General features: G+C 38.6%; 1 protein-coding gene across 2 annotated transcripts in view; it reads left to right on the forward strand.

Moving 5' to 3' along the window:
* Positions 1-320: 320 nt before the first annotated feature.
* The window catches only part of brinp2.S (BMP/retinoic acid inducible neural specific 2 S homeolog), a 109,899-nt gene continuing 84,516 nt past the window's right edge, over positions 321-25,703 (forward strand). The window contains exons 1-2 of one of the 2 annotated variants that reach the window (XM_018260949.2): positions 321-972; positions 18,108-18,403. In XM_018260949.2, the coding sequence (XP_018116438.1) occupies positions 18,159-18,403 (245 nt within the window). In that variant the 5' untranslated portion in view covers positions 321-972; positions 18,108-18,158. The remainder of the gene's footprint in view (positions 973-18,107; positions 18,404-25,703) is intronic. The other variant, XM_041561500.1, reaches the window with a different exon arrangement.

Below are 25,703 nucleotides of genomic sequence, written 5' to 3' on the forward strand. Positions count from 1 at the left end.
CTCTTGCAGAGTATAACATGGAATTGTGTGTACTTAAGAAAAATGACTTATCATTGGATTGTAGCCCCATTGCTTTCTTATAAAAGCATGTAGGTCGTGATCTGTAAATAATTGCAAATGAAACATTGTGTAAACCCAAGCAGCTGTAAAACAAAAGCCCAAAGCAAGTTGGCCAAGAAAGTGTTAAACACTAGAACCCAAAACTATCCAATAATAGGACGCCTGAGGGTAGCTTTAGCCAATCATTGCGTGTGGAGGGAGTGTCTTTGGCTGCTATTGGTTCGTGCAAGACTGGCATGGAATAGGGGAATGGAAAAAGCAGAGTTTTCTCACTGACTTGGAGTCTTGAACTGGAGCTTGAGATCCTGCAGGTAACAGTTCGGAGCCGGGAAAGAACAGTAAGACAGTCGCACATACAGAGAGGCACAGACGAGCGATCGCTGTAGCACAGGCATATGGGGGTTGTGGAACTGACAGTCAGTGCCACAGGGGATACAGCTCGGAACATACGAGGGATGAGAGTGACAGTAAGACAATGGGGAGCGCGCAGACCTTGAAAGCCGAACAGAGCGAATAGCGCAGCACTGACAGTCTCCTTATAGACATGATGGAAGAGTGACATTGGCACTGCCACTGGCTCCTCTCCTCTATACACACACACATACACACACTCACCCACACGCTCACACACACCGTTGTCTGGCAGGATTGCTGCGCGCGTGGGCCGCCGGCTGACTCCCTGACCTGGGCTTTCGGTATTGCATCGGAATTCTCCTTGGCCAGAGAGAGGGAGAGAAGAGAGGCAGCTGGAGTGGAACCTGCCCCAGTACCTGTGAACTTTCTATTCCCAGCAGTTGTTACTGAGCTGCTCACCGAGGGGATCTATGGGCTTCTATGTACCGCACAGCTAACGCCATGGACTGATTGGCAGTGCCCAGTTGGTTTGGGGACCCCTCCAGTATTGCCCCTTGGGTAAGTCATTGCTTTCTTGTATGCTGAGGAGCGTAAACCTTACCGGCCTTTAATGCCTTCAACTATATGGGGGTAAACTACAACTCCCAGTGACCTGCAACAACACGAGTATTAGTTCAGGACAAATTAAGCGGTGAACTTGTTCATATAAATTTCCTGCCATGTATGTTTATTCTCCATGATGTACACAGTAGTCTCTGGACACATACACTGTAACCAGTTATTAGCAACACAAACCCAAAAATACAAGATGCATGAAGTTATATCTTTATATACTTAAAAATAGAGAGTTATACTTAAAACACTTGCATCATTTATAGTGTGTGTGCATTAATTATCATTCATCAGATCAATGGAACTGTACATAGTGCTGAAATCATCTGTTGGAGAAGTGATGGTGTTATTCTTGCAGAGCCCTGAATGGGTTAAACTTCTACCCCTGCAATAATGCTGTAGGGCACTACTCCATTGACCCTTTCCTTACTTAAGAGACACCCACAAGGCATTGCACCATTAATCACTTTATTGTTGGTTTTATGTTCTTCATACACTGCAGGAAAAACGAATAACCCCCCTTTTGGATGGGTGATCCCCTTGCTGGCAGAGAGGCCCGAAACGCACTGAGCATTTGGCCTCTGTTTTCATGTGTATGTGCTGTGTTGGGTCATTTGTGATTAGGTAGAATATTAATGAAATAAGTTAGGGTTAATATTGATCAGTCCTACCTACCATGCTTAGGCATCTGTTCCTCTGTTTTAATTACAAGCAGCTTGGGCAGACTTGGGGCACTTGCATGGAGTATTGGGAAGAAAAATATGATTACTACTTGAAAGTTCGAAATATTTATCTTGCCTTATTCTATATCATCTTAACAGTGTCACCTTTAATTCTTTCCTGCTCAAGGTCCCATGGGCATTGCAGTCTCTTTTGAAAGCCAGAAATGAATGAGCTTAGGGATGAGTTAATGCTGCCCATGAATGGTAGCCTGTATGTCCTCACAGCTGTGCTATCATGCTCCTATAGGCAGATTCAGGTTCTCTCCATGCCCCTGGGCCTCAAAACAGGTTGTTTATGAAAATCGGTAAAAGCACAAGGGGCCATTTAAACTCTGTTTTAAAAGCTGAGCTTGTCCTGCATCTGAGGACTGGATGGCACAGATATCTCGTGATGGAAAAGCACAAAGCTACTGCAAATCTGCCAGCCTCTAAATCGATTTCCTCATAATGTGACGGGCTTTTCTACCCTACTGTTTTTTCTCTATTTCTAGCCCTGATTCTTTCTGCAGTTTATCTAAAGCATTATCCATGCTGTGTTGAGTATCTGCCTACAAAGGGTTAGCCAACACATGGGATTGCTGCTGAGTTTGGGCAGTGTTCACACTCTGTATGTGTTACAGTGCTGCCAGCCTATCAGGCTTACATTGTCATCAAACTTTTTCATACAGAGATAGCATTGGTGCAGTGTAGGCAGAATGATGTATTCATGACATAAAGTTAAACAATGGTGCATCTGCCAGGCTAAACCTCTTTATACAAGGGCAATGCATTCAGGAAAATAGAAGCTCATTTGTGTAGGCTTTGCCAGTCATTGGTTAAATGAGGGACTGGCTGGCGAATGTTTGTCACAAATCCAGATATAAATAAAGGCAGCAATGACACTGACATTTTTGCACTTATCTTGGCAAGACTAGAAAACAATATGTGCCCATTTGCAAAATTAGAAGAGAAAGGAATTGCCTTTTGCAGAACTGGAATAAAACTCATGCCACTCAGCAGATGATGTTTGTGGGTGGCAGGCAAAGTAAAACAGCCAGGTTTTAATCCTGAACAGTCTACTTTTTATATTAACATCTAAACATGTCTTTGTTGTGCTGCTGTCCTTTTCCCAATGTCCCTCTCTTCATTCTGATAATCATCTGTCTATAAATGCTCCAGCTATCACTTAATAACATCACTAGCATGTTCCCAGCAAGCCTTGCCCTCTCTCTGATCATGATCAAATTCTATCTTATATCTTTCATTCCTTCCTCTTTCTCTCCTTCACCCCCCCGCCCCATTAATCTTTCTTCTCTTGCTCCCTGGTCTCTAAAACTTGCAAAGTCTCTTGTGTGCTGAAGTCATTTCTTATAGTGTAATTCATGATATACAGTAGGTGGAACTGATCAGATAGAGGATCCTTCAAGCCAACATTCTATATAAGTTTAAATATATTATCTATTTACCAATAGTTCCAGTATTAACAGCAAAGCATTGTGAAAGAGTGAAGGTTTCACAACTGGTGTACTAAGGGGCCACAGGTGCTTAGTTTTTGCTTATGTGTATAAGAATAAACCATAGCTGCTGTATATTCTGTAATATTTGGTGTCTTTTTTCATAGTTGTGTGCCAAAGTTTTGTGTGGTGAGCCCTGACCAGAATGGACAGTGGGTGTGTCAGAATTAGACCTTATAAAGTTTCCATTATTACGTCTCTCCTGCACTCACTGGTAGCAGCAGTCCAAGAATAGTGTACATTGTGATATTCCAAAGTAGCAATGTACACGAAAGGGTGAAATGCAAAATAATATTTTTTTTCCCTGCTAATACATCATGTCTGCCTATGTATGCTACTGTGCAAAATTCTTAGAGTAAAGAGAAAATGGTTCAAAATGCAATGTAGATGAACATGGGCCCTTGCACAGTTAGAGAATCAGCAGATTATGTTTTTGCTCCAATATTGTCTCAATTTATATTGTACCTTTTGGGTTCAAGCCCCATTTTTTGGTCGACAATTTATTGGACCCTCCACTTACCTCAGCACCCTTACCTAGAGCAAAGTTAGATATGAAAGCCTAGTATGGTCTTGGCAGTGTTTAGTACAGGGGTCCCCAACCAGTGGCTCATGAGCAACATGTTGCTCACCAACCCCTTGGATGTTGCTCTGAGGGACGACAAAGCAGACTCTTATTTTTGAATTCCAGACATGGAGGCAAGTTTTGGTTGCCTAAAAAACAAGGGTACTGCCAAACAGCAACCTGTAGGCAGGCTGGTCAAATAGGGGCTACCAAATAGCCAAATAAGTTATTTAGTCAGCACTCACCCACTTATTAACCTCTTAGTAGTTCTGGCGGTGCACGTGTCCAGTGGCCCACTGTCCAACCGACTTCACGAAATATTCCAATATGTGACACAGCTCCAGTCAAGATAATAATCTTAAAAAGCCTATTATTTGCACATGGCTTCAGGATCTACAACAAACATGACGTTTCGGGCTCACCTGTAGCCATTTTTCAAATAGCCAACCACAACCCTTATTTGGCATCCCCATGAGTATTTTCATGCTTGTATTGCACCCCAACTCTTTTTACATTTAATGGGGTTTACAGGTAAGATGAAGGTTCGGGCCCCTTGGTCTATAAGAATAAATAAATAAATTAGCATTCATGTCAAATTGTACCTGTGCTAAGGGCACGGTCCACTATCCGAGCACTCTATGGGTACTTGTGTAACAGTTTGAGCATCTTTGCCTTACCAGCCCCACAGTTCAAGGACCCTCTGCCAATATATTTGAGCAGCACAATATCTATTTCTGACAAATGCAAATGCTTCTTTCATATGCACAATAAAATTAGTGGCTAGTAAAAGAATTATTGAGAACTTTATGCAGTATGCTTTATAGCAGAATATAATACAATTTATTTGAATGTTTCATATAATGACAATGCCAACGATTTACTGCTTTTACATTAATCTTACTGTATCATGATTTAGTGGATGGAGATGACCACTAAAGTGTATGACCTGTGCCTTCCCACATGCTGTAGTTGCGAACATAGAATAAACAGATTTGTGTTATATGCTTACAACAGGTGTGCCGGTTAAGTCAAAATATAGTTTTGGAATCCCATAAACATTTTGGACACCTCCTTCCGGCCCACTTGCTGTCACTTGAGTCTGTATGTTAAAAATCTAAAATGTTGCGTCTTTAAAGGGGTTGTTCACCTTCCAAACATTTTTTTTAAGTTGAGTTATTTTCAGATTGTTCACCATAAATAAAGTATTTATTTTTCAATTTCTTTTTTTTCCCATTTTTTTCCCATTCTTCCACAATTTAAGTTTAATGTTCCTGTCTCTAGTGTTTCAGTCTGGCAGCTCGGTGATCCAGGAGCATTCTGAACGGTTACAATTTGCTACATTTAGTTGATACATTTCTCAGCAATATAGGTGGAATATTAGCAACTGTTGTATCAATTCTAACAGCTGCCTTTCATGAAACTCAGGGATTCTGCTCAGTAGGACTAAAGATAACAAACGTATGAAGTAAATATATCAATTTAGAACAGTTAAATAGTCGGCAACCTCTTCTCCCAGAGCTACTTTAGAAGGTGAAACATGAAACTTTACACTTCAATATTAGAAAAATGGGTCACAAATAGAAAATAGTAAGGAATTGGAAAAAGTATTTCTGGTGAACCATCTGAAACCAACTGAACTGGAAAAAGTGTCTGCAGGTGAACAACCCCTTTATGAAAGACACAAATTAGATTAGTAATGTGCACAAAATTCTAGGCATATTTTCTTTGTGATATTGTAAGTAAACTAATTGTGATAGCTATTGTAAACTATACCTTCTGAATCAATATTTAATCATGTAATAATACATAGTGGTCTAAAGAATCTTGCTAAACATATATATATATATATATATATATATATATATATAATATATATATATATATAATATATATATATACATAGATATATAGATATATAGATATATATATATATATAGATATATATAGATATATGTATATATAGATATATATATATATATATAGATATATAGATATAGATATATAGATATATATATATAGATATATATAGATATATATAGATATATATAGATATACATATTATATATATATATATATACATATATATACACATGTGTGTGTGTGTGTGTGTGTGTGTGTGTGTGTGTGTGTGTGTGTGTGTGTGTGTGTATATATATATATATATATATATATATTATATCGGTAGTAATGTCGCCTTTGCCTCCTATATTTTTAACCTTCTTCCATAATAATAACCTTGGCATTTGGCATTAAGCATCATTCTCACCAGTCAGATGGCACTTGATTTTCCTTCTGCATCTTTTACTTTCATCTACTTTTTTGTGATGGACTGTGTGTGCTCCCTCAGAGATCACCTGACAGGAAACAATGCAGGACAGGTCTTCACTGTAACCAGGAAATTGAGAGTAAAAGACACGGCTCTCCCTTGGTTTGTGTGTGAACACATTGCCTCATACTGTACACAGGCCTGGATTTGTGGAAAGGACACCTAGGCCCGGGCCTAGGGTGGCAGGATTTTAGGGGGACGGCATGCTGTCCAACCACACCCACATTGGTTCAAAAACACTGGGGCTGCACTGGAGATACAATCATTTTTTAAATTTCCCGTGCACAATCCCCATTGCTCCGGTCCAGATGATGAAAAATTGCACAAATAAAGGGGAGGAGACAGGGGCGACGAACGGCAGTGGGCCTAAGGGCGCCCACTATGTAAGTCCGGGCCTGACTGTACAGGCCAAAGAGAAAACTATAATATATATATAGTTTTCCTATATGGCACTATACAATGGCACATACTTCTAGAAAAGTTTTTATTTATATGCCACAGGATTTACATACAGACTGCAATAGCCACCGGTATAGTTTCCCCCCCTTTTTAAATTGAACATGAAACCCAAATTGTTTTTTTTTTATTAAAACATTCCTAGATAAAGTTGTTTAAAAGTCTCAGCTGTCAACATATATTGCCTGTCCCTTGGCATAAAGTCAATTACTTTCACTTTCCATTCTGCACATCCTATTTCACTGCACTCCCTGTTCCCCCTTCTTCCTAATCATTTCATTGTGTAACAGTTAATTGGCAGGGGTATCAGGTCCCTTATTCTGGCATCAGTGGCATGATACAAAGCTTGCTATAATAACAGTGTCTACAAAATGGCACCTGCTTGCTTGCTGTGATTATGAATTCCAAGACTATAAAAAACAATATTTAAATAATTTTTATAGTGTAAGTGAAGTTTATTTTGATTGACTAACATCATGAAATAGGATTTGGACAGGTCCCATTAATGGTGGTGACCAAATTCTCCAGAGCAGAAGTAGAGCTCAACCCTAAAGTCATTCTCTAAAATTGTATTATTCTTAATGCTTGGGGCATTTATGACATTTATCATACTTTATATAGTGCCTACATAATCCACATCAAATGGTTCTATACTCCCTATAAAAGCTGTGTAATATGTCCGTGCTGTAAAAATAACTATTATTATAAGAAGTAAATATGCTACATATTAGTACGTATGGCTATTCCCACTTTAAATTATTCCTAAAATTGTTTGTGCTTAAATATCTCTTGCATCTTTCATGCTATAAAGCATTTGCCAGTCATTGCTCTGGAATCACACTGCAGGCTCCATCAACTTTAGGAGAATCACCTTCAGAACCAAGTAAGACAAATCATTTTGTCTGCCCTCTATCTAACCTTGTGCTTTATAAACAGCTAACCTCTGTTCCACACATTACAATATTGGCAGATAAACCATTTATAGCTGACAAAGCTGTAAAACAGATGTGCATTATTTTTACTGTAATGTTCCCATGGACCTGTTCACCTTAACGGCTTACATTAGAAAACTGAGAAACCTATTTTAATACCGGGAGTGGTTCCAAGGGGTCTGTTTCACAGTTTCAAGCAGTAAAAACCTTCATTAGACTTAAAAGTTGAGCCGTGTGTTTGTTTTGTGTGTGAAATAAGGGTTTGTAAAATTCATAGACAGTGTTTTATATGGATATAAAAGCATCAATAATAATTCATAGGGGAGCAAAACTGTTTGCCATCAGTTTATATTTAAGTTGATTATTCTAACAGAAGGTTGTTCAGCCTGTGGCTTTACAGCTAGTGTTGAACTCCCAGTCCCACCAAACCCATGATTAACTGTGCCTTAAACCTTGGACTTTTGGCCATTATGTGTAATAGGCACAAATGCTGCTTGATGGATAACTGAGTGCAAATTGAGACCCCTGATAGTGCTTGAAACCTTCACTTTGATGCCTGAATACTTCATAAATTTAGCACTGCGTGCAATCAATAGCTTTTTATGGCCTCATAAGAGCTGTGATGGCAGTTTTGGGGCCTGGATGCTGCATGTTTCAAAGCATAGTTTTATGTATGAATGCACAAGGATGCCTAATTTACCGTGATGATCCTTCATAAAAACTCTTATGAACTATGATGTGAAACCGACAATTTAAATGCATTTACCATTAGTTGCATAGGGGACAAATTATATCTAAATATCATAAACAGAGGAGTTTTATTTAATTATATATATAAACAACAAATAACTTGGCATAAAATAGAGTTGGACTCTGAGAATGTAGTGCCCTGTGTGGAAAAAGTGCTGTGGGCACCGTCTGTAGGTTTCTTAAAGGGGTTGTTCACCTTTAAATAAACATTTGGGGGCAGATTTACTAAAGGCCGAAGTGGTTAACAATAGCGCCTTTTCCGCCAGCTATGCCACCCGCAGGGATACCACCAATTTACTAACAGGCCTGGGTGCCAATTCGATAGCAAACACACAGTCACTAGCAGTCATTTACACTCGCTAGGCAACTTTTCGCTCTGGCGAACACGGGCGTTATTCTGCAAATTCACTAAAATGCGGATTTTTCTGAACGTTACCGCTTTCGCCAGAGTTGCCTTTGCCACCTCAGACCAGACAAAGTGCATTAAAGCAGCTAGATCTTCCTGAATCTTCTGTCACTTACATCATATCCTGTGAGTCAAAAATGCAAAAAGTCTAAAAAACACTGGCTTCTTTTCCTTTTTTGAGCCTGATTGACTGCAAAACGAAGTCACCTAACTTGAACTTTTTTTGGGTAACCGGTTTTCCCCATACATTCGAAAACATATGGAACATTAATTTTACAGTTGGCACATGTGTAGGGCATTAGAATAACTCTATTGTCTTTATTAAGGTTCCCTGGACCATGTGTTTTAAAAAGTGTCATTTGTAAGTATATGCACCAACATTTAGATGTCAATACAACTTTAAATTTCCTGCCCTATGCAAATTGACCTGAGCGCAAGATCCCTAGCGAAGTTTCGCTTGGCAGAAATGAACACCAATGCATCTTCACTATCAAATGCTCACATTGCTGAAGTAACACTAGCAAAAGTCGCCAATGTTCAGCGTCCGATTCGAAACTCCGCATTTTAGTGAATTAGCGCCATCTAAACGCATTTGCGCCTGGCAAAGTGTAGCGATGTTTGTGAATCGGTCGCTGGCGACAATTCACCATTTAGTAAATCTGCCTCTTAGTATGAAGTAGAGATTGATATTCTCGGACAATTTGCAATTAGTTTTAATTTTTTGTTTTTGAGGTATTTAGCTTTTTATTCAGCAGCTCTCTAGTTTGCAATTTCAGCAATCTGGTTGCTAGGCTCCAAATTACCATAGCAACCATGTATTGATTTGCATAAGAGGACTATGAATGTTAGAGGGCCTGAATAGAAAGATGAGTAATAAAAAGTAGCAATAACAATAAATGTGTAGCCTTACAGAGCATTTGTTTTTAGATGGGGTCAGTGACCCCCCTTTGAAAATTGGAAAGAATCAGAAGAAGAAGAAGGCAACTAATTAAAAAACAATAGAAAATAAATAATGAAGGCCAAATTAAAAGTTGCTTAGAATTGGCCATTTTGTAACATACTTAAAGTTAACCTAATGGTGAACCACCCCTTTAATCAAAACACAGGCCAAATATGCCTCCTATAAATTTCCTTTTTTCTTTTTGTGTGTTTTGCACTCAGAAGCAGTATCAGAAGAATAATGACCTGCTTCCTTATAAAGCTGCAGACCTGGGAATAAAAAAAATGCATTTCAGCTATTTTTGTTATATGAACCCGATGTATTGAAGCAAATCTGCACCCACGGGTCTTACACTGGTCAATATATACAATATACATGTATTTATGTGTTTTTGACCTGCTTGGGAGGAAATCCACAATCAGTGAAGACATGGGTAGCGCATACAAGGTCTTTGCAGGTATTGGTTTGACTGGAATTGAACCTATGACCTGTTGAGTGCAGTGCTTAGGGATGCCACCTTTCCATGGCTGAGCTATGACCTGTTGAGTGCAGTGCTTAGGGATGCCACCTTTCCATGGCTGAGCAGGTGAAATAAGGGATAGGCCAGCAGATGCTCTTATCTATCTAGTTCCACTATATTTTGGACTGCATGAATCATTGTGTGTCAGCCTCATCAGTTAAACAGCCCAGTCTCAAATTATGAAGAAGAGAATTACTATAAAATTCCTTGTGATTGATGATTGTATTACATGATGTTTATTGCATTTTAGGATTGATTTAGTTTTCATTAAAACACTGAAAGAGGAATGAATTAGATAGCAGTTGCATTCCTAAAGCAGAACACACACACATGCAGCTCAGGGCCACTTCTGCAATGACGAAAGGGGAGAACGTTGCCTCAGGAAATAGTGAGTGGCCAGTTACCAGGGGCAGCAAAAAGACGCCTCCAGAAAATTTATGGACCAAATTTCCTTTTTTTAAAACAGAAATGTATCTCTTCTAGTGCAGAAAGTTCAGTAGTGTTCTCTGAACTAGAAATGTGGGCCCACCTCATGCTCCAACATTACAAAGGCAAACGCAGAGCAGATAAGGGATGGCATCATCAAAGGTGCTGCCTCAGGCAGCTGCAGGTGTACAAACGGCACTTATTCAGATCCAACATGCCTGTTGGCTACACTGGGCCGCATTCGACATATCCAGCTTCTATCTACAGTTCAGCATATCATAATATTATAATAATATAATAATCAAAGCCTTTGTGTTTTTGGGGGGGGGGGTTGTGGTGGTTTTCTTTCTGGTGCCTGATTGCCTTTCATACAATAAAGTATGATCTTCTTGGTGGCAAAGACTGATGATTAGATATTCTTTGTACGTGCCTTATATGCCTGTACCATGTACACGTCAGATAATATTAGGTACAATCTATTTGTTTTTTGTTCATGCCAAATCCTCTACATCGCAAAGATGATAACATTTCAAGCCAGAGAGAACAAAAAGGTATCATTTATTATGATCATTTATTTATATAGCACTAGCAAGGTCTGAGGAGCTTTGCAAAATTTATAACAAACGGGGTCATAAAATAATTTATTAAACTGGAGTTACAGATTATAATAGGATCTCAACATCTAAAGAAATAATGACTTGTTTTAATTTATTCGCAAAGTTAAATACTGAGTTTTGGGAGTGATCATTGATGTTATCCACTATACACCATTGCTTCAATAAGTTTTGGGAGTGAACATTGATATTATCCGCTATACACCATAGCTAAAATTATAAGGAGTGTCCTTTTATGGAAACACACAAGTTTTAAGGTGCTGTTGACTAACCTTGGGGCTGTTTTTTTCCCTAACTGGTATATTTTTAAGGTTCAATGTTTCTCTTTCTACCATCTACCATCATCTCTCTTTTTTTAGATCTCTAATTTCAATTCACTAACATGGCATTTTAACATGTCTTCTGAACAGTTACAGTTATTGTGTTATTGTATATACAATGGAGGCAGCTGGGCAGCAGGAGTTGTATCTGAGGAAACATAGTAATGAATGTTAAACACACACACACACACCCACCCCCCTCTGTGCCCATAGATATAAATGAAGAGACCCCTTCCCATGCAGTGCCTTATCACTTGCAGTACTAAAACCATGCACCACAGGTTTCTATCTTCTGGCGAGAGTGTATAGAGATAATGCATAATGGGAGACTTATCTTCCTCATTACAGTCCTTGTTTGCCCTTGGGCTTGTTAGTACTACTGCCTTCCTGTGACTTAGTCATTGCAACTAAAAATCACCGGAGTTAGATATGCTGGTGTCTTTCCTATAATGCATTAGTGGTTGCAGGAAAGCATAGTTAAATGTTAAAATATTTTGGCTTAAGGTCAGATAAACATCTAACTCACACTCAGCTGTCATTTACAGGAATGCCATGCAGCTTATCCTGAATTCAAATGGAGGAAATTCAATTGTAGGGACTGAATCAGAGATAAATGACAGTGAAAATACAGTGCAATTTAAAGCAATTTTGTGGCTTTGATACTAATGGGTTTTCATTGCTAAGGGAAAACGCACGTATCACCTATCCCTTATTCTCTTGGGGTTTTTCTGATGTAAATGAAAAGTTTCTGGAAGATTCGGGCAGACACAACACCCTTACAACATGCCTGTGACTATTCCGCCACTATCCTTCCTTCTCTGATGATCTTAAAATTGCTGTTGCGTTTTAGAAGCTTTCCTGCCTAAGGAAGAAGCTTCTATTAACATTAAATATCCAGCCTTTTCAGGGTTTGTATCCACAGGCAGTTAATCAGTAATGTTCTCAGTTTGGCGAACAGTAATTGCTGTGTAATGTTTGCTGTTTTACTCTACTCTAGACTTTACAATAATCAATATTATGGCAAGGGTCCTATAGAAAACAAATCCTTGATATAAGTGTAAACTCTTCTAAGCAGTGCCTGCTTCCCCTATTTAATCGGCAGTATTTGTGTTTATATCTTCTATTAATACCTTGTGCTGACATTTTATTATTATTCTTTATAGCTCATTTCACATATCTTGGGCCGATAAAAGCTGCAGACAGACCGAGTTGGTAGTTTATTGGCACTTGTCTGGGGCCATCCAACGGGCGTCTCCAATTGATATCTGGACAAAAGTCAGCCAGATGTCGATATCGCACGGTAAAAAAATCCAGTCGGAATGCGGTCGCATCTGTTTGTTGATGCGGTCTCGCGATCCGACCACACGTATTGCCTCCCGATACCTCAATGTGGACATATCAGGGAGAGATCAGCTCATTTAGTGACATTGCCAAACGAGCGGATATCCCTGTGTATGGCCACCTTTAGACACCATAAATGATGTTGATTTGTGCAATGCCTATGTCACTTCGCGCAGCCCCAAACTGCACTTGCAGCCGTAAATGAGCTCTATAGTTTTGCTGCAGCTCATTGTGAATGATACCATAGGAAATAAAGGAACCAAATTCTGCTAAGTGTTTATTTACAAGAAGACTCCATGGGCAGTGATGCTGTACACAGAAAATTGTAGCCCATGGTGATTGACAATTTAACATATTTTTAAGACTAATTAAGTCATTGCTTAGTTGTTTTTTTTTTTGCTTTTTCCCTTAATGAGATAAAGCAGGAGAATATGTTCATAAGGTGCCTGTTATAATGTTTTTAACCTAATAATATCATGCTGTTTATCGAATATCTGTCTTGAAGGTGCTAATTAAAAAATGCTGCATACATAGGTAAATTGCTAAGTTTTACTGTCTTTTGCTGTTTTGCTTCATATAATTGACTAATTATGCTATTTCCAGCCTAAGTGATACATTCGGTGATACAATATGAGATCGGGACTCTTCATACATGAAATTATAAGCCATTACAATCACATTCTTGCAGTTTGCTTTTAAAATGTATTGTTTAACGAACAGAGAAACCCTGAATTTAAGAACATTTTCAAAATAATAAGCTGGAACTTTTTTGTAAGGAGCCAGTCTCAAGAACTGAGATAGACAGTCATAGTCATTGTGAAGGTGAAATGTGAGAAATGTGAGCACTGTTTTTAAATGATTTTTTTTCTTAGATTGCATTAAGTTGGAGTATTAAAATGTCTAATATTACTGACTACTGTAGAAACTACTACAAAATATGTGAGATGCTAAATGTTTAAATTTGGGGGTTATTTGATAATACGAACAGACATTCACTCACTTAGTATTCTTAAGAATACAATCTACAAAAATGATGTCTTCTCTACAGCATTTGGAATAATGGAATGGAATAACAAGTTATTGGATTTTGCTTGTCCCCGAACCTGAGCCTATTTAGCACTGTTATTCTATACCCATAAAAATATGTGCACCATTTATTAAAGGGATTGTTCACCCTCCAAACACTTTTTTCAGTTCACTTGTTTTCATATTGTTCGACATAGACAAAGATTTCTATTGCTTTCCATCTTTTATTTTTTACAGTTTTCCCAAAATGTAAGTTTAAAGTTTAATGTTCCTGTCTGGTGTCTCAGTGATCCAGGAGCATTCTGAACTGTTACAATTTGCTACATGTAGTTGATACAATTAGTTGAATCATTTCTCAATCACATCTGTGGAATATAAGTGCATCTATTGTAGTAATTCAAATGGCTGCCTTTAATGAAACTCAGGGATTCTGCTCAGCAGAGACAAAGATAACAAATGTATCAACTAAATATATCCATTTAGAACAGTAAAAGGGTCGGCGACTCTCCTCCCAGAGCTGCTTTTGAAGGTGAAAAATTAAACTTTATACTTCAATATTAGAAAAACGATCACAAATAGAAAATAGAAAGCATTCGAATAAAGTCTTTATTTCTGGTGAACAATCTGAAATCCACTTAACTGAAAAAAATGTTTAAAGGTGAACACCCCTTTAAATTGTGTTTCAGAGCTAGAGCTAGAACAGAGTTCTTGCTAAGTTCTAACTGAATGCCTGAGGAACCAAGATGCTGCGTTCTTCATGAGTTGAGGTCATGTAGTATCTCAACGTTGAATTTGTAATGTTTAAATTGAATGTAACACAGGAAAAATCAAATAAATGAACATATCTATTACAGTCACTGTTTCCATCGTTGGAAATATGCAACTCTTAAACAAAAACTATACTGCAGAATAAATATTTAAGCAACAGATAGTTTATCATATTAAGTGGCATATTAAAGAATATTACCAAACTGGTTTATATATTTAAGTAAATATTGCCTTTCTACATATCTTAACTTGAACCACCATTTTGTGATGGTCTGTGTGCTGCCTCAGAGATCACCTGATCAGAAATACTGCAACTTTAACTGTAACAGGAAGTGTGGACAGGCCCGGATTTAGTGGGTGGGCTCCCCGAGGCTGCGCGGTCCTTGCACCCGGCCGCAAAGTCCTAGCGCCCGCGCATATATTCCGCTCCGGTGCATGCGCACCTGCACCGGATCACTGGGGAGCAGAGCTCCCCGGTAAGCGACTTGTCGGCATGCCGCCCTATTATTCTGCCGCCCTATTATTCTGCCGCCCTATTATTCTGCCGCCCTAGGCCTGGGCCTTTGTGGCCTCGCCACAAATCCGGGCCTGAGTGTGGAAGCCAAAGAAAGAACGTTTTCAGTTAATTGGCTCATGTGACCTAACATGTATGGTTTGTTTGTGTGCACCTTGAATCGTAGGATCCCGGGGGCGGCCTTTAATTCTTAAAATGGCAATTTTTCTATTTAGGATTACCCAATGGCACATGCTACTAAAAAAAAGTATATTTATTTACATAAACAGGGTTTTACATCTGAGCTGTTTTAGGCAATATATATTTTTTTTTTACCTACATTGTTTGTAGATATAGTTCTCCTTTAACAGTTTTTCCCCTGTATGGGAGTCCTGTACGTTTTATATTCATTACATATATTATAAATAACTGTGAGCATATATTATTGCTTTCGTCCATTTAATAAAAAGATGACCTTAGACAGGCCACTTTTACAAAAGGTTAGTTTTTCCTGTTTGAATTCTACATGATAATTTAAATCATATGGCTCTTTAGTGAAATATACATCATGTAATAAGTAATACATTTAACTAATCTAAGAAGTGTTTGGGTAGTGTGTGAACATAGCACACCCTGAACCTATTTTCATGGGAATAAATGGGCACTGCATTGTGTTAGATCACAATCACAAATATCTGTAGTCAGTCTGCAGTTTGTGCAGTTTACAGTTTGTTGCCCTGTTCCTGGTCACATGATTTAAGCTGCATATTGCCCCCAAAGCTGTGGTGGCACAACCTGTGGAAATTGAGTTGGTGTGGCTATTAAGAGTTATATGATACCTTAGCCAAGGTAGCCCATGGAATGGTTTCCATGGAATTATGGTGAAATAATGACCTTGGTGTGCTTTATTTTAGATCTTTTTCTATAGATGAATATACGTATGTAACATTCTTGACTCCCCTACTGCGAAATCTAGGGATACTGCAAATCTGGAAAGCTTTTATCCAAGGCACGGTACTCCAAGGTGCTTTATGTTCTCTAAATATTTCACAGTACAATGTACATTACTTCTAATACATTTTGATTGTGAGAGAATGCCAATTCCCAATATTTATTTTTGTGCAGTAGTTTTTTTTTATATCGTAGTGTTAAATAAATGAAGAGTTTTTAAATTTCATTAAGTTTTATTGCAGTGCTTTTTGTATATAGAACTCAATTAAAGTTCTGTCAGTCTCTTTTACAAGCCCATTATTATGGATTCTGGAGCTGTGGGTGTGTACAGAAGGTTTAACCAATCAGAGTGCAGGATTGGAAAATTATTTACTACTGTCACCTCAGTACTGGCAATGTCAGATCTCTTTGGAAGCATTACTTAAAGGGACCCTGTCATCGGAAAACATGTTTTTTTCAAAATGCATCAGTTAATAGTGCTACTCCAGCAGAATTCTGCACTGAAATCCATTTCTCAAAAGAGCAAACAGATTTTTTTATATTCAATTTTGAAATCTGACATGGGGCTAGACATTTTGTCAATTTCCCAGCTGCCCCTGTTCATGTGACTTGTGCCTGCACTTTAGGAGAGAAATGCTTTCTGGCAGGCTGCTGTTTTTCCTTCTCAATGTAACTGAATGTGTCTCAGTGGGACATGGGTTTTTACTATTGAGTGCTGTTCTTAGATCTACCAGGCAGCTGTTATCTTGTGTTAGGGAGCTGTTTCCTTATGTCTGACTGCTGGGGGGGGGAAAGGGAGGGGGGTGATATTACTCCAACTTGCAGTACAGCAGTAAAGAGTGATTGAAGTTTATCAGAGCACAAGTCACATGACTTGGGGCAGCTGGGAAATTGACAATATGTCTAGCCCCATGTCAGATTTCAAAATTGAATATAAAAAAATCTGTTTGCTCTTTTGAGAAATGGATTTCAGTGCAGAATTCTGCTGGAGCAGCACTATTAACTGATTCATTTTGAAAAAAAAAATTTCCCGTGACAGTATCCCTTTAAGAGGAACATTTCTGGCTCATTGTTTCTATTACCTCCCTATTTACTTTTTAAAACAACGGTCTTGTATAAGGATGAAATACCTACATCATTCTACATGTACATAAATTAAGTTGGTCATTGCAAAACACTGAAATGTAAATTTTCTCAGGAAACAGGGCTACTGAAGCAGCATAGAGCTAAACTTTGTGGGGGTAGTCTGAAATTAAGGCCCATGTGTTGTGTTAAGTAGAAAACACAGGGATGAGCGAACTAGCGAGTGAGTGAACACAGCAAGAAAAATGTTTGTGATGGGAATGACCATTCCACATAGGATATTATGCACTTGAATACCACAAACCTTTCATTAATGGTCAGTAAGGCTAAAGTCATACCCAATGAACTTATAGCACAGTTGCATCCAGTAATACTCTTTCAGCTTTAGTTAGGCCAAAGCTAGAGCATAGTATGCCTTTGCTTGAAATACAGAGTTTTGAACAAGGCTTCTAATTTTAGTCAGTCCAATTCCCTTTTTCCAAAACTCTCTAGTATACATAGGCCATGAATTCTCTGTAATCAATAAACATGGTCTTCATACATTACTACGTATTTCTACGTAGATGGAGAAAAAAGGAAAATTAAAAGATTCATATAAATTGTTAATATTTGCTCTTTCGAGGGTTTTTTTTTACACTATTTAAGGAATTTCTTTTGTACTAGTGTGTAATCAATTTCAACCATTTCTGATGCTGAAATGAGCAGTGTCATTGATAACATTTGTTGTTTATGAGAGGTTAGACTGAGGGCATTTTATCTCGTTGGTGGCCAAGGACATATCATATTATTTTCAGTTGCCCCTTTCTGTAAAGATGAGACATCTTGGAATTATCAAGAAAAGTTAAAGTAACATACCATAAAATATTTAGTGGTGAAAATGCATTTTATGTAATTTAATTGCTGTTTCCCTTTCTTTAAAACAAATATACCTTTTCTTTTTTTTTCCTGACAGGTAGAGTGGGCGTGAGGGGGAGAATGAAGCATCTTGCTGCGTTAGAGAAGCATGAGGTGGCCCCGGTACATCCGCTCTGACTGGGCATTGCTGGTGCTAGCATGGTTGGCTGTAATGCCGTGTTTGACAGCTGCCACAGCAACAATCTCTAAACAACATGGCTTTACTCCTTCACCTGGTCAGGCATCTTTGGACTGGTTGCTTAGCAACAGAGGACCATTCCATGGAGCCCAGCAATACATGGAGTTTACAGAGCGGTATCAGCAAGGGTATTCAACCAGGTATCGAGTTCACAGGTGAGAGCGAATGACATTAGTCATGATTTTCTAAACAATTTTTGATAAAGCTGGCATGGGGTTTCCTTAGCCCAGCACAGATAGTGGGGTCTGAGGTAGGGTACTTGCAAAAGAACCAAATTTAAAGAAGGCATACTGTCAGGTATTATTACCAATCCTAGGTCCAGCTTCCTGGATCTATATTTACTTTCAGTTCAGAGACCCTGGTGTATAATTGTAGGGTATAGTAAGGCTCTCCAAAACATTAGATCCTCCAGAGGAAGAAATATTGCATAAAAAATCAATATCCTGGGGTATAGACAAATGGGCTGATATGGAAGGAATATGGATCATTGGGTGGAAAGTAGTGAATTCAGATTAGATTTTTGCTGCAATTCCCACGAGCTTCTACTTTTACTTTTCTTGGGATGTGTGTTAGAGTGACTTTACATTATTTAATTTAACTGCATTTTAAGGGGCATATTTATAAAGGGTCGAATTTCGAGTTTATGGGAGTTTATAAAATGGACAGTACATGATAAATTTCAAAATTCGGATTTCGAAAATTTTTTAACCTCAAATCGAATTTGGACTATTCCCTAGTCGAATTACTCTATAATAAACTCAAAATTCGAATTTTCAATGCAACCCTTGATAAATCTGCCCCTAACTGTTCTTTTTTTTTAGCATTATTCCATAGGGTTGGTGGGACATATCTGTAATTACAATAAAACTATAGCTAAATTTCAAATAGCGTTTACATGACAGCAATTGTAATATATGGATAATATTATTTTTGTAGCATATGGAAAATGTTATGGGTAGTTTAATGGGTGACAGTCTTTTTTTCTGTAACACAAAGGTAATTTTGTTACACAGGAGACCATATAACACTTGTAGCATGGGGTAAATTCTTACTTATGTAGAGAGAAATTATACAATATGTGGGTTTGCCACAGACCTACTAATCTTTTTACTGTTTAAGGCATGGATTTATGTCAATGTTGACTTGAAAATATGGACTACAAAAATCTGTGCATATGCAATGGCTGTTTAATTGGGTGTTGACCTAGCTACTAAATACAACATTTCTTTATTATTGGGAGTAGTTATTGGGAGAGAATTCTTTAAAAATAGTTTTAAAAATGGCTTCTAATGACCCACGGCTCATTAAATAGAAATCAGTGGATGACTGATTTGAAATCAGTGGATGACTGATTTGAAACTATAATGAAAAACTGAATATGTGGAATCAAGATATGCTTGGATGAAAGGTACTTTATCCCTTTCCCAGTACTGTTGTAAGAAAAAAAGAGTTTTGTTTTTTGAGTGACAGAGAAATTCACCTTCATATGAATGAGCTTCAATAAATAGGCTACTATATTCAAGTATTTTTTCAATGCTTTTCATTTTTGCTCTGTTTGTAGCCTTTAACAATACTCTCAGTACAGACCACGTGCACCTGATTGCTAAGGTAGGCACGCACTTCTTTTTCTACAGACAGCATTACTGCACTCAATTGTTTTTTTTTAAAGAAATACATTACTGAGCTAGGTTCAATGATAAATCTGCATAGTTCTAAAGTAGAAAAACAAGGTTTGCAGGCTCAGTATATTGAATGGGTGGCAGTGGAATAGTGGAAATGCTTCAGCACACTGTTTGCAGACCCCCCACTTGCCGAGGCATGTGCCTATGGAATACAACTTAGCAAGGATCCTGGTAGGAGGCAGATGGTACATCCTTATATTTTAGAGCTCTGCAGATGGTGTCATCAAGACTGGAGTTTTTCAAAGATTCTTCAGCACTACGACATTCTCTTTGAAATGCCAAATTAAAGTCAGTTTCACAAAGTCCTGAGCAAGTGCAGAGAGTGAGTGCATAACTCCTTAGGGGAACAATACCCAGTTGGCCCGTGCATACTTGCAGTACATATCCAGGCATATCTTGATTCCACATATTCAGTTTTTTGTTATAGTTTCAAATCAATCATCCACTGATTTCTCTTTAATGAGCTGTGGGACTTCTCTCCTAATAACTACTCCTAATAATAAAGAAATGTTGTAATTAGTAGCTAGGTCAGCACCCAATTAAACAGCCATTACATACACACAGATTTTTGTAGTTTGTTAGTCCATAATTTCAAGTGAACATTGACAAAAATCCATGACTTAACAGGTCTTGTATAGTTTCTCTCTATATAAGTAAGAATGTACACTGTGCTACAAGTGTTATATGGTCTCCTGCGTAACAAAATTACCTTTGTGTTATCGAATTAATAATCATTTGTAAAATGGTTTATTATATGTGATTTACTATTCAAATTTGTTCCATTTGCTGTTTATTTAAATGGGAGCTATGCTCCTCACTGTTGTAAGCATGGTAAGTTTGCTCTGAAAAGAATGCTAGTGGTTGGGTGAAACTGTACCAATTTAGCAATATGTTATTAAGATTTTCATTTATTGGTGCAAAAACAAATGTTAGAGCTGGGTTGGTGTGGTAAGCTCTGTGGTATCCAGTTCAGGGCTATCCATCCAGAGGTTAAATGTGGGCCTCCAATAAAGATTTTTGATGGCTCCCGGACTGCTCGAGAGTTCCACTAACTCATCTTTGCTGATTGATTGCTGATAGGAACTGCCCTCAAGAATTTAAGCACATATGTCTGTAAAACAGCCCTTGTGAGATGCCATCTAGGAGTAGAGCTTCAAAGAGCAAGAAGTTCAGGTGGCCACACACAGACCAAAATAAGCTGTTGAGTTGGCCACTAAGTTGACAGTTTATTGTTCTGCATATAAGACCTAAAAAGTCAGCCTGCCCAACTAATATCTGACTAGGTATCTGTTGGAAAGGCCTGGAAATTGCTTCAAGCCAAAACTGCATTAAGCATTTGTTAAAATTCTCCCCATAAGGGTCTGCATTGGCCCTTATTTTAATTCACTTTTTGGACAGGTGAACAATTGATCAGACAATCCCATTTTGGCTACCCAGGTGGTGAAAAGAAGGCAAGCAGATAATTATCTATAATACACAAAAGCTACGAATATCTTGTAAATTATATCCTTATATACGGTGAGTTCTGATGTCATCAGTTATAAACAGTGAGTTCTGATGTCATTTCTGTCACATGACTCTCTGAAATTTGTGTATTATAATAAATAAAGTACCCCCGGTTGCAAAATATGAGGATATTAGAGTATATATGGTCATAAAACTCCTCGGTAACTTATAATATCCTTATATTTTACAAGAGGGGGTACTTTATTCACTATATATTGCTAAATAACATTATGTTGCTTTACTTGAAATAAAAACACAGAGCAGATTACTTTAGGCAGGTAGTCACAGGGGCACAAAACGTATTTAGGCAGCAGGGCACACTAAGGCATTTTTCTGTATGAAGGACATTTAGATCAGAGGTACTGAGACCAGAAAGCATTTAGTCAGCAAGCAGTTCACATAGAGGAGAGTCTGCAGTATGCCCAGGGGATAGAGAATCACTGAACAATACACAAAGGGGCACAGTGAGCTGAGCGGAAAGTCTAAAAGCACTTCTCTTAGAGATCAACATGTCTGAAAGTAATGCAGAAATTGAGTAGTCACCTGGTCTGTGAATATGGGAAAATACAGTATTGTTCGCTGGAGCTGGGGAGCAGTGAAATAGAACAAACACAGGGATTTGCCGCTAAAGATATAGAGGAAAGGCACAGGGAAGAGACCAAAATTAGACTAGAGCTAGAGACTGGTACTTCTAAGAGTGGCTAGAGAGATTAGCAGAGCAGACCAAGAGCTCAGTGAGCTCACAGGATTGGAGTTAAAATGTTAATGCACACAAGCTGATTTTCACAGATCAGAGCACACAGATTTTTTGAGATCAGTGCACAGGAGGAGCTGATTGTCACAGATGAGTGCACACAGGGAGCCAGTGTTCATGGATCAGTGCACACAGAGGATTGCTTGTCGCGCACACACAGAATATAGTGCATACTGATAGTTACAGATCAGTGCACACAATGAATCAATAACATAGATCAACACACATCAGCCCATACAGTGAACTTTGTGTACACATAAACTGGAGTATATGCAGATTACCATTCATAAGACCTGTTCATTTGTTCAGTGCTATATAACAGTGGGTGCTAACAGATATGTCCATTGCACAGTAAGTGGGTGCTCAGAATCCAGTCTCCAGGCTGCCATTAAGTCATATTTATGAAATCAATTCCTAGGAGTGCTTGCAAGAATCGAAATCCCCTATAAATGTGATGATACCCTACTCATTACACTGATAGTGCACAGTATAAAAAACATAGTTAATATTTGGAGCTAGTTTTTATTTTAAATTGCATCACCTGGTAAAGCTTTTAAAATGTTTGAGATAAAGGCCAGGCTCTCAAGCCAGGCTGAATCATGTGGCCTGTGTGCTGAATTAAGTTTGGTCACTCTAATTGCATATAGGGTAGAATATACACATTTTGGATTCCAAATTTAGAAGCCATTACACCTCTAAAGTTTTAATTTCTGTCATAATAGAATTTACATTTCAGCTTGTTTTAGTTGTGAAAAGAACACCCGTCCAACTGCACAATGCATTCTATAACCCTATGCACCCAAATGTGTCATTACATCAAGTAGCAACATTCAGGTGTTCCACCCAACCCATTTCATTGTACATATTTGTAGAGATGAATAACTTGCACACAGCAGTGCACACTGAAAACAATACTCACACAATAACAAATATATCAGTACTCTGAGGAAGTTGTCATACTGGGACTTATAAGTAATTGCACACACCAACCTGTCCAAGATCAGTGGGAGACAAATGCCATTTTGTAGGATCAGTTGTTAAAAGGAAACCCCAGGGAAAAATATTGGGTTCCTGACACTGTTACATTAGGTGTCTTTGCATGAATGCTCAAAGGGACCAATAAAAATAGATCAGGCCACGGGAAATCATTTTCCAAGACCAGGGCACAGAAGGACATTTTTTCATACACATAGCCACAGCTCAGTGACTTCTCATTTGTCATTACACTGCCAGTGCTAAGTACCTTCTCATATGAACAAAGCCAGCACTTTGCAGATTCTAACTTTTTAGTATTATGCTAGAACATTCTCACCTCTTATTAAAGTGTGGTTCAGGTTTAAATATTTAAAATAGAAAACTGGAGCAGCACATATAAAAACCACTGCTATTTTTTATGTCTAGGGCAGTAATACAGTCTTTTGAATGGTTGTAACTTTCTCAGTTCACATAAAACTAGCAAAATACATCAGTAACCATAGGATTAAGTATTACTACATTTTCTAGAGTATAGGAGTAAATGATGTTACTGTTGTCATGTACTGTATTATATTGAGTAGTTATTCTCATTTACAAAGGTGGTAAACCTTGAAACCTTCGAAATGTATTGCAGTTTTGGGCTCCAGTCCTTAAATGAGAACTAAACCCCCCACGGTGATGAGTCCACACTGGCCACCTCCCTGCCTCTAACCTGCTAAGTGTTACCCCAGAATTGTGTCCCCCTGTAGGATTACTGACTGCAAATGCAAACTGAGCACAGCGGAGCTCACGGGTGCCATCTTCTGGCGATTCGGTAATCTTCGGGTCTTCCGGCACTTTGGCAATTTCCGTCACTTCCGGCGCATTCGCAGTTGTAACGAACTGGAAAATTGCTCCAACTGTGTATGTGCTGATCACTTTACGAGGATTACCAAATCGCCGCTGTGATCACTCTGCATGTGCGCTCAGTAATCCTACAGGGGACACAATTCTGAGGTAACAATTAGCAGGGGGAGGCAGGGAGGGGGCAGCGGAAGGGGGCTAGTGGGGAAAAAATCAAAGAATGAGAGCCCTCCCTTTAGACTTAAGGAGCTGAACTTTCATTTGAAGCAGCATAGGTAGTTGTTCATGGTGAGGTAAGCTACCCAGGTGCCTTAGGCAAACAAGCTGGCTTCCTACCATGTGCAAATGGGTCTTTGGAGGGGGGGAGTGTGGTGGCAAGTGGGGGGTGACAAGTGGTGGCAAGAGAGCAGGGCTTGGCAGAAGAGGTACATGCCCAGCTTCCCACCCCATCATTGTGCCCTAGACGGGTGCCCCTTCTGCCTACCAAGAACATTTTAAGCATAAAGCAAATATAAACTTGTGGAATCACTCACCAAAATAGGAACATGGCCCAGGTGCTCCAGTCCCTCAGCTCAGGGGAGCGGACAATCAGTATAAAAAGCGTAAATGTTGGTGCAGGGCACACTGGTAAACTCACGTATTGATCAGACCAAATGTAGTAGATAAAAAATGAAAGCTTTATTAATATAGGCATCTCTCGTCTGACATGTTTCGTGTCACTGGGACACTTAATCATAGGCTTCTTCTGCCTACCCCTAGTTGTTGGGTTGGGTTGTGGAATATTCTGCAAAGTGATAACAGCAGATTATATCAATGATTCTATGAGTGGCTTGGTTGACTTCTTAGAAAAGCATGATCTCCAAGGCTATAGTATTCTGAGATCTATAGTTAGTTAGTATAGGTATTGGTATGTATAGTTTTATATAATGTATGAAAATTATGCAGCAAAAGATTTTGGCAGCATCACTATGGAAACCATGCCCTTGTTATTTTGAACATATTGTTCTGGTATAAGCACCAAAGTAAATAATACAAAGACAGCTAACAGTCTATGATAGACTAACACCAGTGCTTGCAGAGAACAAAGCAAATCTCAATCCAGATTACATAATCACAAACAGATGCATTCCGGAGGAATAGTCACACCGGCCCTGTTGCACAATGGGAATTGCTTCACTTGCAGTGCCTCAGAAACTATGTCACTCTGGGATTTGCTGCAGTGCACACCATTAACTGTAGGTCAAGGCCACATCACATCCAAAACTGAGGGTTCCCAATGGGTGCACATAGGAATTAGCACTGTGTAAGCAAGAGAGCATTTAAACCACAAATATATAAAATGCAAACATCAAAACACATGCATATATGAGTCTAGAGGTTATTTCATATTAAGCAGAGAAGCTAGAGTCACAGAACAGTGAGCACAGGCTTTTGACAGCCAAGTGTCAAACATGCAGAACTAGGAGCAATTTTGCAGAGAGTGAACTAGCAGTCAAATAGCATTGCCGACTAAGAAACTGAGATCTATTATAATCCTTGCAATAAACAGACAACAATGTGCTGCTTTTCCGCTCTATAAGCTTTATGGCAGGTACCATTTTATTGAAGCATCCAGGAAAACGAATATGGTGACAGATGAGCAGTGAGCAATCTGAGCATCTGGCGGCATCAATTCTACCACACCTGTTGCCATAG

Source organism: Xenopus laevis, chromosome 4S (genome assembly GCF_017654675.1).
Source record: "Xenopus laevis strain J_2021 chromosome 4S, Xenopus_laevis_v10.1, whole genome shotgun sequence".
Lineage (NCBI taxonomy): Eukaryota > Metazoa > Chordata > Amphibia > Anura > Pipidae > Xenopus > Xenopus laevis.